General features: G+C 34.0%; 1 protein-coding gene across 1 annotated transcript in view; it reads left to right on the forward strand.

Annotated features, from left to right (window-relative positions):
- Positions 1-12,776, forward strand: part of LOC150102723 (transcription initiation factor IIA subunit 1-like) — a 204,589-nt gene that overhangs the window by 32,060 nt on the left and 159,753 nt on the right. The window contains exon 3 of the mRNA XM_090399213.1: positions 2,472-2,592. Coding sequence (XP_090255339.1) covers positions 2,472-2,592 — 121 coding nt within the window. The remainder of the gene's footprint in view (positions 1-2,471; positions 2,593-12,776) is intronic.

Genomic DNA, 12,776 nt, shown 5'->3' on the forward strand with positions numbered 1-12,776 from the left:
CAATGCATTTTCATTGTTGAGCAGTATTTTAAAAATAATGAAGGTTTGGTAGCTGCAGTTCGCAATTTTCGTACAAAATATGGTCGGAATAGTGATTTAACTTCATTAACTATGAAAAGATTAATTAAAAAATTCAAGGAAACTGGATCAATTGGTGATCTTATATGCTCTGGCTGTCCTTCAACAAGTCGTTCAACAGAAAACATCGAAGCAGTTCGTGAGAGGGTTGCTGAGAGTCCAGGAACATCGATTCGGCACCGTGGTCTTGAAGAAAGCTCTCTACAGCGTATTCTCACGAAAGATTTGCATCTTTATGCTTACAAAGTTCAATTGATTCAAGAACTGAAGCCTACTGACTACACACAGCAAAGAGAGTTCGTTGAATGGATTATTCAACAACAAGTGGATGCTTATTTTTTGAGCAAAATCATCTTCAGCGATGAGGCTCATTTTCATCTTGATGGCTTCGTTAATCGACAAAATTGTTGCATTTGGGGTTCAGAAAATCCACAAGTGATTGTTGAGAAACAAATGCATCCACAACGTGTCACTGTTTGGTGCGGATTTTGGGCTAGAGGCATCATCGGTCCATTCTTCTTTGAAAATGCAGCTGGTAAGGCAATAACATTTAATGGTGCTCGCTATCGCGACACGATAATCCAGTTTTTTGTGCCTAAATTGCAAGATATGGATGTGGATGACGTGGTTTCAACAAGACTGTGCCACATGCCATACAGCTCGAGAAACAATTCAATTACTGCACGAGTCATTTCCTGTTTGTGTAATTTCCCATTTTGGTGATCAGAATTGGCCGCCCAGATCATGTGATTTAATGCCGTTGGACTTTTTTCTTTGGAGTTTTTTGAAGTCTAAGGTTTATGCCAACAAGCCCACGACCACCCACGCCTTGAAGGAGGAAATTGAGTGCTGTATCAACGAAATTCAGCCACATTTATGCAAAACGGTCATGGAAAATTTCGACAAAAGAGTGCGTATGTGCCAGCAAAGCCGTGGAGGCCATTTACTGTAATAAGAAATTATACTGTACTGCAATAAGAAATTACAATTTTTAATTAAAAATGTTTTCTATCAGAATTACTTCTTGCGTGAATTTTGGGACACCCTGTATATATAGTTAAAATGGGGAAAAAAAGTATACTCGGAACAAATTCTGGAAAATGTTACTCTGAACTCCCTCTCCAGTAATCCCTTCACTCAGATTGCAACATGTATTTGTCATGAATGCAGAAAAAAGTTATAATTATACACTTAGCCTCAGATTCATGCACACAAAGAATCATTTTTCTTTTATGACTCCTTATGATATTGCAAGATGCAAATATCGTAATTTAATGTTAGTAGTAAACCTAACTTAGAAAACTTTTAACAATAAAATTACTATACTACACACAATATCTTGAAACTAGCTTTGCTCTCCTTGCCTTTCAGCCATGTTTTGCGTTTAGTCCTAATAGAACTGCTTTATAACCTTTTTTCTTTCTTGCTTCATGTAACTTCTATAGCTCACTCTGCTGTGAAAAAGTACTCATCATGAAATATTAGCAGTTTATATGAAATTCTGTATTTAATTACATCATTGATGTTTATTTTCTATCTGAATTATCCATTTCATATGATCTGTAAACATTCTTTAATTTTCTTGCATTTTTATAAATGGACATCATCCTAGAATGCCATTCTTCTGCTTGGAGTGTAGTGCATCAAAAACCTCCCTAAAAATACTGATGCAATCTTAAGCAGAATAGTAGTTCTGCTTATTAGTGATCCACTTTCTTACCGATTCACTTCACTTGCTATCTTGCACGTTGTTTCAGCCTTGTCTTTTCTATGGGTATTCTGCGTGCTCTACAGAAACAGTATCCATCATTCTTTTGCTTTTTAAAAACATGAACCCTCATTCCCAACATTCCTTTTACTGCAAACTCATTGTGAACCTGCTTCTTGTCTTCCTCTTTTATTCTGTGTTAATCTAATCTTTAGAACAGTTTTCTTAATGTTCCTCACTTATATGTTCCTGATTGCAACCTTCACCTCTTCAAGAAAAATAGGTTCTTATTTTGCTTACTATGACAGAACCTATAACACTTCGGTGTGTGTCATAAGCCATTTCTCTCATCCTTTCCTTTGCCATATGGAACCATAAAAATTAAAAAAGATCATTGGTAGCATTAAATTAAAACTTTTTATGTATTTAGACTTGAGTAAAGTTTGCTTTTTTTTTTTTTTTTTTTGTCCAGAAATTTAGTACACTAACATTCCAATTTTGAACAATTATTGCTTTTCACTTGTTGAAAAGTTTTGTCATGTGTGATTTCATAATAGTTGACTTTTATGAAAAATTAAGTAAATAGTTGTCATAATAGTTGACTATTATGACAAACTTTTTTATGAAAAATTAAGTAAAACATAAATCTCATTTCACAATTTGAAAACAATACTTCTTTTTAAAGATATGGGAGAAAAAACTTCATGAAACAAGAGCCATCGAACACAGGCAGCTTGATCAGGTATTAAACTGTCATGTTACTGCAGTATCGCAACCACAAGGAGTTTCCCAGATTGCCCAGCCTGGTGAGTTCATGCTTTATTAACATACGATTCAAAAGTCAAAGGGTTAACCCTTTCATTGCCATGAGGAGTTAACATGCACCATGTCTATTCAGGTTTGAGATCATGAGATATTATAGTGCATCAGACTTAAAAGTATTTTTTGGGTTGCTTGCTGCTAACCATTACTTTGTATATCCAAATAAATGCATGTAATTTCAATGATGAGGTCTGTAATTAATCCAACTATGTATTTAGCATTGTGGCAGTTGAAGGGTTAACTAATATATTGTTACATAGGTAAATGTTTTTCTTTTGTTATTCGTTTCAGTTAATAAACCATTCTATTATTTTATTTAACTTCACACATGGTAATATTGTAGCTGGTATAGATTCATACTTACATGCTCATTTCAAAACAGAAAAGGCTTTGAATAGCTTGAATTTAGGTTAAGGATGGTTTGAATATATGAAAATTTATATGATACATGTTAATAGGTGTACAGCATATCTGCATTTAAAAAGCTTTCTTCCTAAGTAGTCATTGTAACTAAAAATTATGTTAATTTTTACTGTTCTACAAGGTCACTACTTACAATACAATTACAGTTGATGTGTTCCTGTGCTAGTGTTTTTCTGTTTTCCTGCCTCTTTTATTAGTTTCAGTCTTTTTATTGCTGATTTCACTATCATTTATGACAGCAGTTTTAATTTAAAGAAGATGTAGATTTGTTTAAGAGGATAACATTATCTCCATTAAACTTAAAGAACTACTTAATGTTTTTACTTGGATATCAGGTTTTGATTTCATTTTCCAGATTTAACATTGGGCCACTTCCTGTATCTTCAGTTGCAACTTTGATGTCATCTTAAGTATAAAGAATGCATTGTGCTGTATAAACTTCCATTTACACATAGTTGCAGTGTTTTAAACCATCTTCCCCTCCAACTTTAGCCTATGTTTGTTCAAGAGCAGCAAAACTTAAGTGATCCTTTTTTATGTTTACACGATTTCTTGGCTGTGTGCATAAAATCTGTTTTGTTAACTTCTGTTTCATCCATGATCTAGCTTTATCTTTATTACTTTTACCTTTGATAATTTAATCTTTTATTTCAAGTGATTTCGTATGCATCTTCATCTACAATATCCTTATCTTCAATCCACAAAATAAATATCAGAAAAGTGGCCAGAAGTGTTATATCTTACTTTGATGCTCTTTCCTTAATTTCTAAATTTTCTCCAAAACACTTTGCCACCTTTCTGATATTTATTTTATGGATCATTCTGCAGTTTAAATTTAGCCACTAATATGCATAATTTACCATTTTACATTTTTCTGTATTCTTTATATTCTTTAAAGGCAGATTCTAATTTTCAAGCAATTTTCTGCACAAATTCTTTTCCTGGATTGCTTGAGTCTGCCATTGTCTTTTTATTTTTAAAAACAATTCTGCTTCTTTAGCTGCATTTACCAAAATGAATGTTTTCTTCATACTGTGAAAATATGAAGATCAGTTTCTTGATGGTTTTGTCCATGTTATGACATTGTGTGCCTAAAAGTTTTTATTCAAATACACTCTCCCACTCCTTCTGTGATGTTTACATGTAGTCTGCAGTTAACACCTCTGAAGCTATTTAATGTTCATTTCTTTTTAAAACTTTCTTAAATGAAATTGCATTTCATTATGATATTTGCTCTTTTTAAATCTTTCATTCATCCACTACTAGCATTCTCTGTTCTTCTAATAGGTAATTAGTCTTTTTCAAAAAAAAAAAAAAAATAGTCCCATATCTAAAAAATTATTTTCAGAAGAGCAGAAATGAAGTTTATGAGAAAAACTGCAAAGTATACCCTATTTGATCACAAAAGAAACAAAGAAATTGTGAAAGAATTAAACCAAGAACTAGTAATAGAAAAAATTAAAAAATATAAACATAAATGGATGGAACACATTCAAAGAATGAAAACAGAAAGATTACCAAAACAAGCCATTAGGAAAAAGAAAACCAGGACGTCCTCTTAAATGATTCAACGATGACTTTTAAGGCGGGAACAGGCCATGCTAGGCCTAAATCCTTGTTATACATGATGATGATTTTGAATGATTAGTGCATTTATCTCCTATTCTTCTTCATTATAATTTTCTGGTGATACTCGTACAGTGTATCATATATTATAAGAGTACAACACAATACAGTCATACCCCAACTTACGCGAATCCAGAGTTACGCGGTTTCATATATGTACGTATTCTCGTCCCGCTTTACGCCTCGCCACTAGTCGTATCTTTCTGGTGCCGGCCACATTCGCCAGTGTTGCACATGCTGTGAACAAGCACTGATGTGTTTCGTGTGGTCTCCATTCATAAAAGATTTTTATAGTCTACAAACCTCTTGATTGTTTAATGTTATGTTCTTGATAAAAAAATTTTATCACATAAAAAATAATGTCGTCCAAAGGAAGCAAGTCTGTTTCTTCTACAGCTAGCAAAAAACGAAAAACATTGACTTTGAAAACAAAACTTCAACATTATTAAGGATTTTGAAGGCAGAATGAAAATTTGTGAGCTAGCAAAGAAGTTCGATCTACAGGAATCCACAGTAAGAAAAATCGTAAAAGAAAGGTTTACAGATTTTGGAGGACATAGATTCTAACGAGGAACGAATTGTAGTCACAAGGCAAAGAATAAAAAAATCATTAGCTTGCTATGAAGAAATTTTGCATGATAAGAAAAAGACATTATGCTGTCAGACGAATCTATTAGATTTTATGAAACCATTGACATCGAAATGACTTTCTCTTTTTTATGTACGAAAAACTACAATTATGATTATTTCTTAAAAAATCAGGTGTTTTTGTAAACCTTCGGTCCCAATTAATTAATATTTTGTATGTTTGTATGCAAAATTATACCTGAGTTATGCGAATTCGACTTGCGCGTTTCTTGTTGGTCCCGCCTACCGTGTAACTTCGGGGTATGACTGTATTTAATTTCTAGTGAAATATCAATAACTTTCTTACAATTTCTTTTTGTTTTATTTATCAAATCTCTGATTTGATTAGCTCTCGCATCTTTTTATTCTAATACTCTAACTGGATTGATCCAGTTATTGCATTAGAATTTGAGGCTTTTTCTTAGCCTTTTTATTTTCATGTTCTGATTCCTCTTCCATTCTGTTTTAATTTACCATGGCATACATGCCAAACATTCTCAGATATTAATAGCATCTCCCACCCCTCCTGATATTTTAATTTTTAATCATATTCTGCCATTCATGCTACCTATTCACTCTAGTTTTCTTCAGAAATCTGTAGTTTCTATGTGTAGTGTTTAATCATCTGTTTTATTAGTAATCCAATTCTCAGATTCATGTGTAAATTTAATTTGAGTATTAGTTTGGTCTTTTTGCTCATTTTTCTGTCATTCCTGACATCCACCTCAAGAGGTATACTGGACACGGTCTCATGACGATGTTACACATTGAAATATACATTGTTAGTAGTTTCCTATCAACCATTATATACCAAATTAATCTACCATTTGTCAGATCTCCTATGTTTCCTGATATTATTTCAGTGCCCCAAGGCATTGTTAACTACATGAGTCCACCTAGATCCTTTTCTTCTTAGTTCCCCCCCCCCCCCCACCCTTATCATTCTGTCATCAAACACGTTTTTTACTATCTTTCCTCTCCTATTTCTGTTCAGGTGACTATAATGATGCATGCTACTAATGTTAAGTTGATCTTAATTTTTGACAGTTCTGCCATTGTTGTTAGCATATAGGAGTATCCAAGATACCTCCTGTATTGTTTGGATTTGACCTGAGGTATTAGCCAGAAGTTACTATTTCCTAGCCCTGGACCAGTGCAGGCTACACCATTTCTTGAAGTGTTCTTTGTCTGTGGATTTGTGTGGTCATGTGCTCATTGCCTGTTTTGATGAGTGTAAAACCCGAGTTTCTGGGTCCTTCCACCTCTATATGAGACTGACTAACTTATCTTTAGTCAAAAAGATCTGATAAAGGTTTCTCACATTATAGACTTGAATTGACATATGCAAAACACTTGCCAATTTGCCTGTTTTGAGGGATGAAAATTGAGTTTCTATGAGAGGAAACCTTCCACTCTCTGTGAGACTGGCTAACTCATCATAGGTCAAAAAGATGCAATAAAGGTTTCTTGCATCATAGATGGGAATTGAATCCAGGTCTTTGTGACCAAAGGGCTTAGTCTGTACGAACTTAATTATGAAGGCTCCAATTCTATCATTCATATCATTTGTTCACTATGTTGATTTTTCTCACTCTCATAACTATGGTATTTTATTTCTGATCCAACTTCGAAAGTTATGGTTAAAATTAGCACAAAGACTATGCCACTAGTTGAGTATTTTAGCTAATTTGTCTTTTATTACACATAACTTTCTTGAGCAGCTCTCAGATGTGAACTGTAGACTGAAATATACAAACATTATTCAAGAAAAAATGAAAGAGTCTGAGAACAGGAATCAACCCTCAGATTCAGTGGCAAGCTCTGAAGAAAAGATCGATTAATTCAGCCAGAGAGGCATGTGGTGAGGTAGTCTGCAAGGATAGAAAAATCAGAACTCCATGATGGACACAGGAAGTTAAAGAGACAGTGAAGGAAAAGAAGAAAGCATATCAAAAGTTCCTAGCAAATAAGTTAGCTTGTGCTCTTAGAGAATATAGAGACAAATGTAAGAAAGCTAAATGCTGTGTAAAACTAGCTAACGAAAAGTCATGGGAGGACTTTGGTAAAAACATAGAAAATAAATATCAAGAAGGTGGCAAGATATTCTGGAGGTTGTTGAAGTTCAAAAATTGAGTAAAGAGGGCTGTAAAAGGAATTAGAAATGATAACGGTGACATGAAAATGGGAGAAAAAGATATCCTTGAAGTATGGAGCAATTTCTTCGAAAAATTACTAAATGAAACGAGCAGTGATGACAGCACAGTGGTAAAAAAAACACTGACCACACATGCAATCAAAAAATCAGGAATACATATCCATACTTCAAGTAGAAAAAGCTATCAAAAGTATGAAATGTGGAAAGACAGCTGGATTAGATGATATTCGACCAGAAATGCTCAAGTATGGAGGTATAAAAGTCTTAGTGGCTTCACTGCATAATTCAGAGGGCCTGGATACAGGGATGAATTTCAGATGATTGGAGTAGAGCTCTCATAGTACCCATATATAAATAGGGAAATAAAACTGAATGTGAGAATTGGAGAGGTATTTCTCTACTGAATGTTTCTTTCTGGAAAGATTTATGCCAGTATACTTGAGATACGGTTGAGAAGGATTGTGGAAGAGAAGCTTGGTGAGGAACAAGCTGGATTCAGGACAAATAGAGGCTGTCAGATATTCACTTTACAACAAATTGTTGAAAAGTCATGGGTATATAACAAAGTTTTGTAGATATGGAAAAAGCATATGATAAGGTACCAAGAGAGAAGCTGTTCAAAATGCCACAGTTGTATGGTGTCAGTGGAGCATTGTATCAAGCAATACTTAGTCTTTATTTAAGTTGTAAGTTAGTAGTTAGAATTGAAGGAAATACAGGAAGATGGTTTAATGGTGTCATTAAACTATCTTCCTGGTGGTTTAATGATACCATTAAATCTGGTGTCAGACAAGGATGCATATTATCTATTCTGTTATTCTATATATGGATCACATTATTAAGAAAAGTGGGATTAAATCTGATATCAAAATTGTAGATGTCAATGTTATCTCTTTGTTTTATGTGGATGATATTATACTTCTAAATAAATCTGCAAGTCCTGCAAGATTCCCTGACTAAATTGAATAACTGTTATATTAGATATAGTATGGTCAGCAATGACAATGAAAATAGCAGAAGCATTGACAATATCAACTGCATTGTGAATGGTGAACTTATAGAACAAGTAAAATATTTCAGCTACTTAGGCATGATTTTTAGTGAAGATGGTAAATTAAATATGGAAATAGACAACAGAATCAACAAAGCTGGTATGGTAGGAAGTCAGGTGAATAAATTTATATGGATTTTAACTTATGGATCTGAGAGTTGGGTTAGAAGTAAAATACTTGACAAAAGACTAGACTCTGCAGATAGGAGAGTCCTGAGAAAGATTAGGAAAATGAACAGATGACATCAATGGCAATATCATATTAAAAATGAGTTTATTAGGAAAGAACTTGACCTTGTTATCATCTACGAATGTGTTAGCAGAGCTAATCTCAGGTGGTATGGTCACTTAAACAGAATTGGAGAGTAAAAATTAGCAAAACAAATGTTCTTTCTTAGGAAAAAGACCCAGAGGAAGACCAAGATATAGGTGGATTGATACGGTAAAAAGTGCCTTAGAAGAATTATAAGATCTGACAATATTGGAGCCCTGATAGATAATAGATTGATTTGGAGGAAAATTATAGATGTAAATTTTTCGTATAGTACTGTCATATCCTGTACACCTCTTGATGGTAAATGTCAGGAGTCTTTCTTCACATTTGGATACCCAAGATAACTTTGCTTATTCTATTTCCATGTTTAATTTGTCATCTTTATTCGAATTATGCTTAAATAATTGGAATAGTTTTAGTTCTACATTTTGAGAATGCATTTGATGTTTTTCATATTCCTTGTTTTCTGAGAATTTCTTTTTTTGCTGATTTTCATACCAAATTTGTTACAGTAGCTATTCAGCTTAGTCTTTGAAGATTTGTGATGAATTTATTTTGTATTTCTTTTAGTTCATTAAATTTTTTAATATCAACCAAACATATCACATCACTGTTAGAATTTAAGAGGAAATGAAACATTCTCTCATAATGCATTTTCTAAAAGCTGGAGGTTGTAGTCTTCTGAAAAGACGAAGTGAGAGAAGAGTTTCAAAAAAAATGCAGATTAAAGAGAAGGAAGAGAAATGGATTCATTAGCTTTGAAGTTGGACAGTAAATGGATGGTGAAGAAGCTTTATTCAGCTGTTGTGAACAACTGCAGTATAGGCCGAATGGAAAACTGGATTGGCCTTAATCTGCTTTTGATATGCTGAATTTTTTTTTTTTTTTTCTTTGACTAGTTTGGCACCTTTATTGGAGAACCATGTTTTGAATTGTGGTTGTGGATATAAAATTGTTAATTAAAGACTTCAATCCATGTTATTTGTTTGGAGCAGATTTTTGAAACAGTAATTCAAATTATGGAAAGGAGGAATAGAGGTGATGGAGGTCATTTTATTTGGTACCATTTTTAATGCTCAAGAACACAAGATCGAATGGCTGGGCCAAGTATATTCCATAGTAAAGACAGTTTAAATAAGTTTCTGCTGAATTGTTAAAAGTAGAAGTGATCTATATTTAGGAGAGCTTATTAAAAGTTCAGATGGTTAGGGAGCTGAAGTTTTGAGGGCACACACACATCTCATGTTTTGTCTAATATTCGTTGTTGATGAGAATGTCACACCTGAAATCCCGTCTGTGTGGTCTGTTGTCGCTCACATAAAGAAAAGGTAAGATGATAAGGAATCTGAAGTCAGAGAGCATATTGCAAAGGTAGTCAAAATAGCACACCAGATTACATGGTTGTTGAAGAACACACTAGCAAGCAGGGATAGGAAGGTTATTGCTTCCCTTCATAAAGTTGTAGACATCTGGTCTGCCACTCGCAGATCTGGTCACCTCGATTCTGCAGAATGTACAAGTGGTGAAGAGGACCCAGAGGGAAGTGACAAAGATTTTAGCAGGTCTATGGAATGGTCCTATGAGAATAGATTGAATATCTGTGGACTTGAAAAAAAACTAGCTAATAGGCAAAAATGACAAGACATGATAGCAGTGTTTAAACTGTTAAAGGGGTTTTATAAGATTGATGCCAGACTTTTGTTCAGTATATGGCAGAAAGGGAAAGAATGACAGTCACTCATGGAAATTGCTCAAAACATGGTCAGCAAGGATGTTAGGACTAGATTTTGTTTTTGAACAGTGGTGAATAGGTGAAATGATTTGCCAGAGGTGGCTGTGAGTGCATGTTTGTCAGCGAATGAGTTTAACAAAAGGTATCATAGTTATTTTTTGAATAACCGTTCTTCTGCAATGTCTTCTGAACACATGGAGATACCTGTATAGTAATAATAATGTTGGCAGGATGGTTAAGATTATTAGTTTAGTTTTTTAAGATTAGTATTCTAACTGGAGAGAAAATTAGAGGGAAGAAGACCTCCTGGTAGACCAAGAACTTCTTGGGTTGATGATGTAAAGAAATGGATGGGTAACAAGAGCTATTATGAGATCAAAAGAATGGCAGAGGATCAGACACTTGGTGTACCATGATTGCTAACCTCCAAATTGGAGAAGCTAGTTAATAAGATGCTAACATAGCATATCTTGGCATCCCTTCCCCGTTGATCACTGGAATTGGAGGTTTGAGATATTGAAGTTGCCCAAGAGGATAACTCAGCTGTCTGAAAATTTGATTTTTATAATCGGAGGTCTGAGTGGTTATCAGAATCTGAAGAGTGATAAAGATTGTAAGTAAACACAACAAAGTGTGTTAAAGAAATATGAACCAGGACATCACACAGTGGGGATGATAGGTGTGATGTTCTCATCATAATCAAATATTAGGCAGAAGGAAAACAAAGCTTATTGATAAAAATGAAATTATTTCAGATGGGAAAACGTCTGTTATCAATGACATAATAGGCAAAATTCAAAATATAGACCATCACCAATTTTCCAGTGCCTCTGTAGCTCAATTGGTTTAGATGAGCCCTTTGGTTGGAAATACCCGTCTTAGTCCTGTATGTCATGCGAGGAACCTTTACCAAATGTTTTCAATCAAATGGTGAGTTACTTAGTCTCATACAGAGGTGGAGAGTGTTTTTTCTCTCAGAAACTCTGGTTTTTTGTTCCTCAAAACAGGCAGACCAGTCCCGTGAACACACACGTCTACAGACATAGGACATGCCTGGAATGAGGATTAACCAACCTATTCTGTAGGATTTAGATTTCGAACGCCTGCATGATGAACTGTGGGTCTATGCATAAGCATAAATCATGACCACTTTTCCATTCATGTTATTTCTGTTGTCTAGAAAGATAACATCTGACTAGTTTAATGTAGGATATTCATGTATATTTAGATGCACACATAAAGAATTCAAAGTTAAGCAGTTAACTGTAATATGCTATTATTTTATAAACTGCTATATAACCATATTTCCTTTTGATATATCACAAAAGCTTTCAAGTGTACTTTTACCTCTGGCCACTGAAGTCTTAAGTGTAAATTTTTTTAAAAAAATGATCATTTAGATAAGACTTAACACATAAAATGTGTTCATATGATTTTTCATGTTGAAATTGTGATACTGTTACAAAAATTATCTAAATGACCACTGTATTTACATTGTGGAAGTAATTAAGTGAACTTAACTCAGCCTTCAAATCTTACAAAAGCTTCCACTCTTTCATGACAAAATTATAAATAAATCTACAAAATTATAGATGATTCATTCATTGTCCTGTATGAGACCACATCCATTCTTACTGCAGTCATGAATTGACTTTAAAAAGAGTTCTATGCGTGGTTTCTATGTAAAAAAAAAAAAATGTTAAATTTTTTTTAAATAGGAAAAAATGTTAATATTACAAACAAATAAAGTTTAATATCATCGTGGAAAATTGTTCATTATCAGTGACATTATAGGCAAAATTCAAAATATAGACCATCGCCAATTTTCCAGAGCCTATGCTCAGTTGGTTTAGATGAGCCCTTTGTTCGAGTCACCGTCTGTGACACGAGGAACTTTTATCAGGTGTTTGCAATCAAATTTCAATTAAATTCTTGATATGCACCATCAGGAAGTGTCTAGGATATTATGGTACTGCATGAAAAAGTTAAATCATTACCAACCTCTGATTGAAAATTTTTCCCCCAAATTAATCTGTTCAATTAATCGGTGGTGTGCTTAAGGATCGAAGCTATATAACTAAGAGGAGATCTCCACATAGCCTTTAAAGGAATACGGAGAACTGACCAGTGCTTCTGACCTAATATCCAATCCTCACCTTCTCGTGGTGCACCTTGTTAGGTATATCTACCTGGATACTGAAAGAACGAGGATGGGCTGGCAATTTGGGATTGAGCTGATCAAATTGTACTCTTACTGGTTTAATCCAAAATATATAATGA

The sequence above is a fragment of the Typopeltis vanoorti genome, chromosome 10, assembly GCF_054136105.1.
Source record: "Typopeltis vanoorti isolate ZY-2024b chromosome 10, IOZ_Tvanoo_1.0, whole genome shotgun sequence".
Lineage (NCBI taxonomy): Eukaryota > Metazoa > Arthropoda > Arachnida > Uropygi > Thelyphonidae > Typopeltis > Typopeltis vanoorti.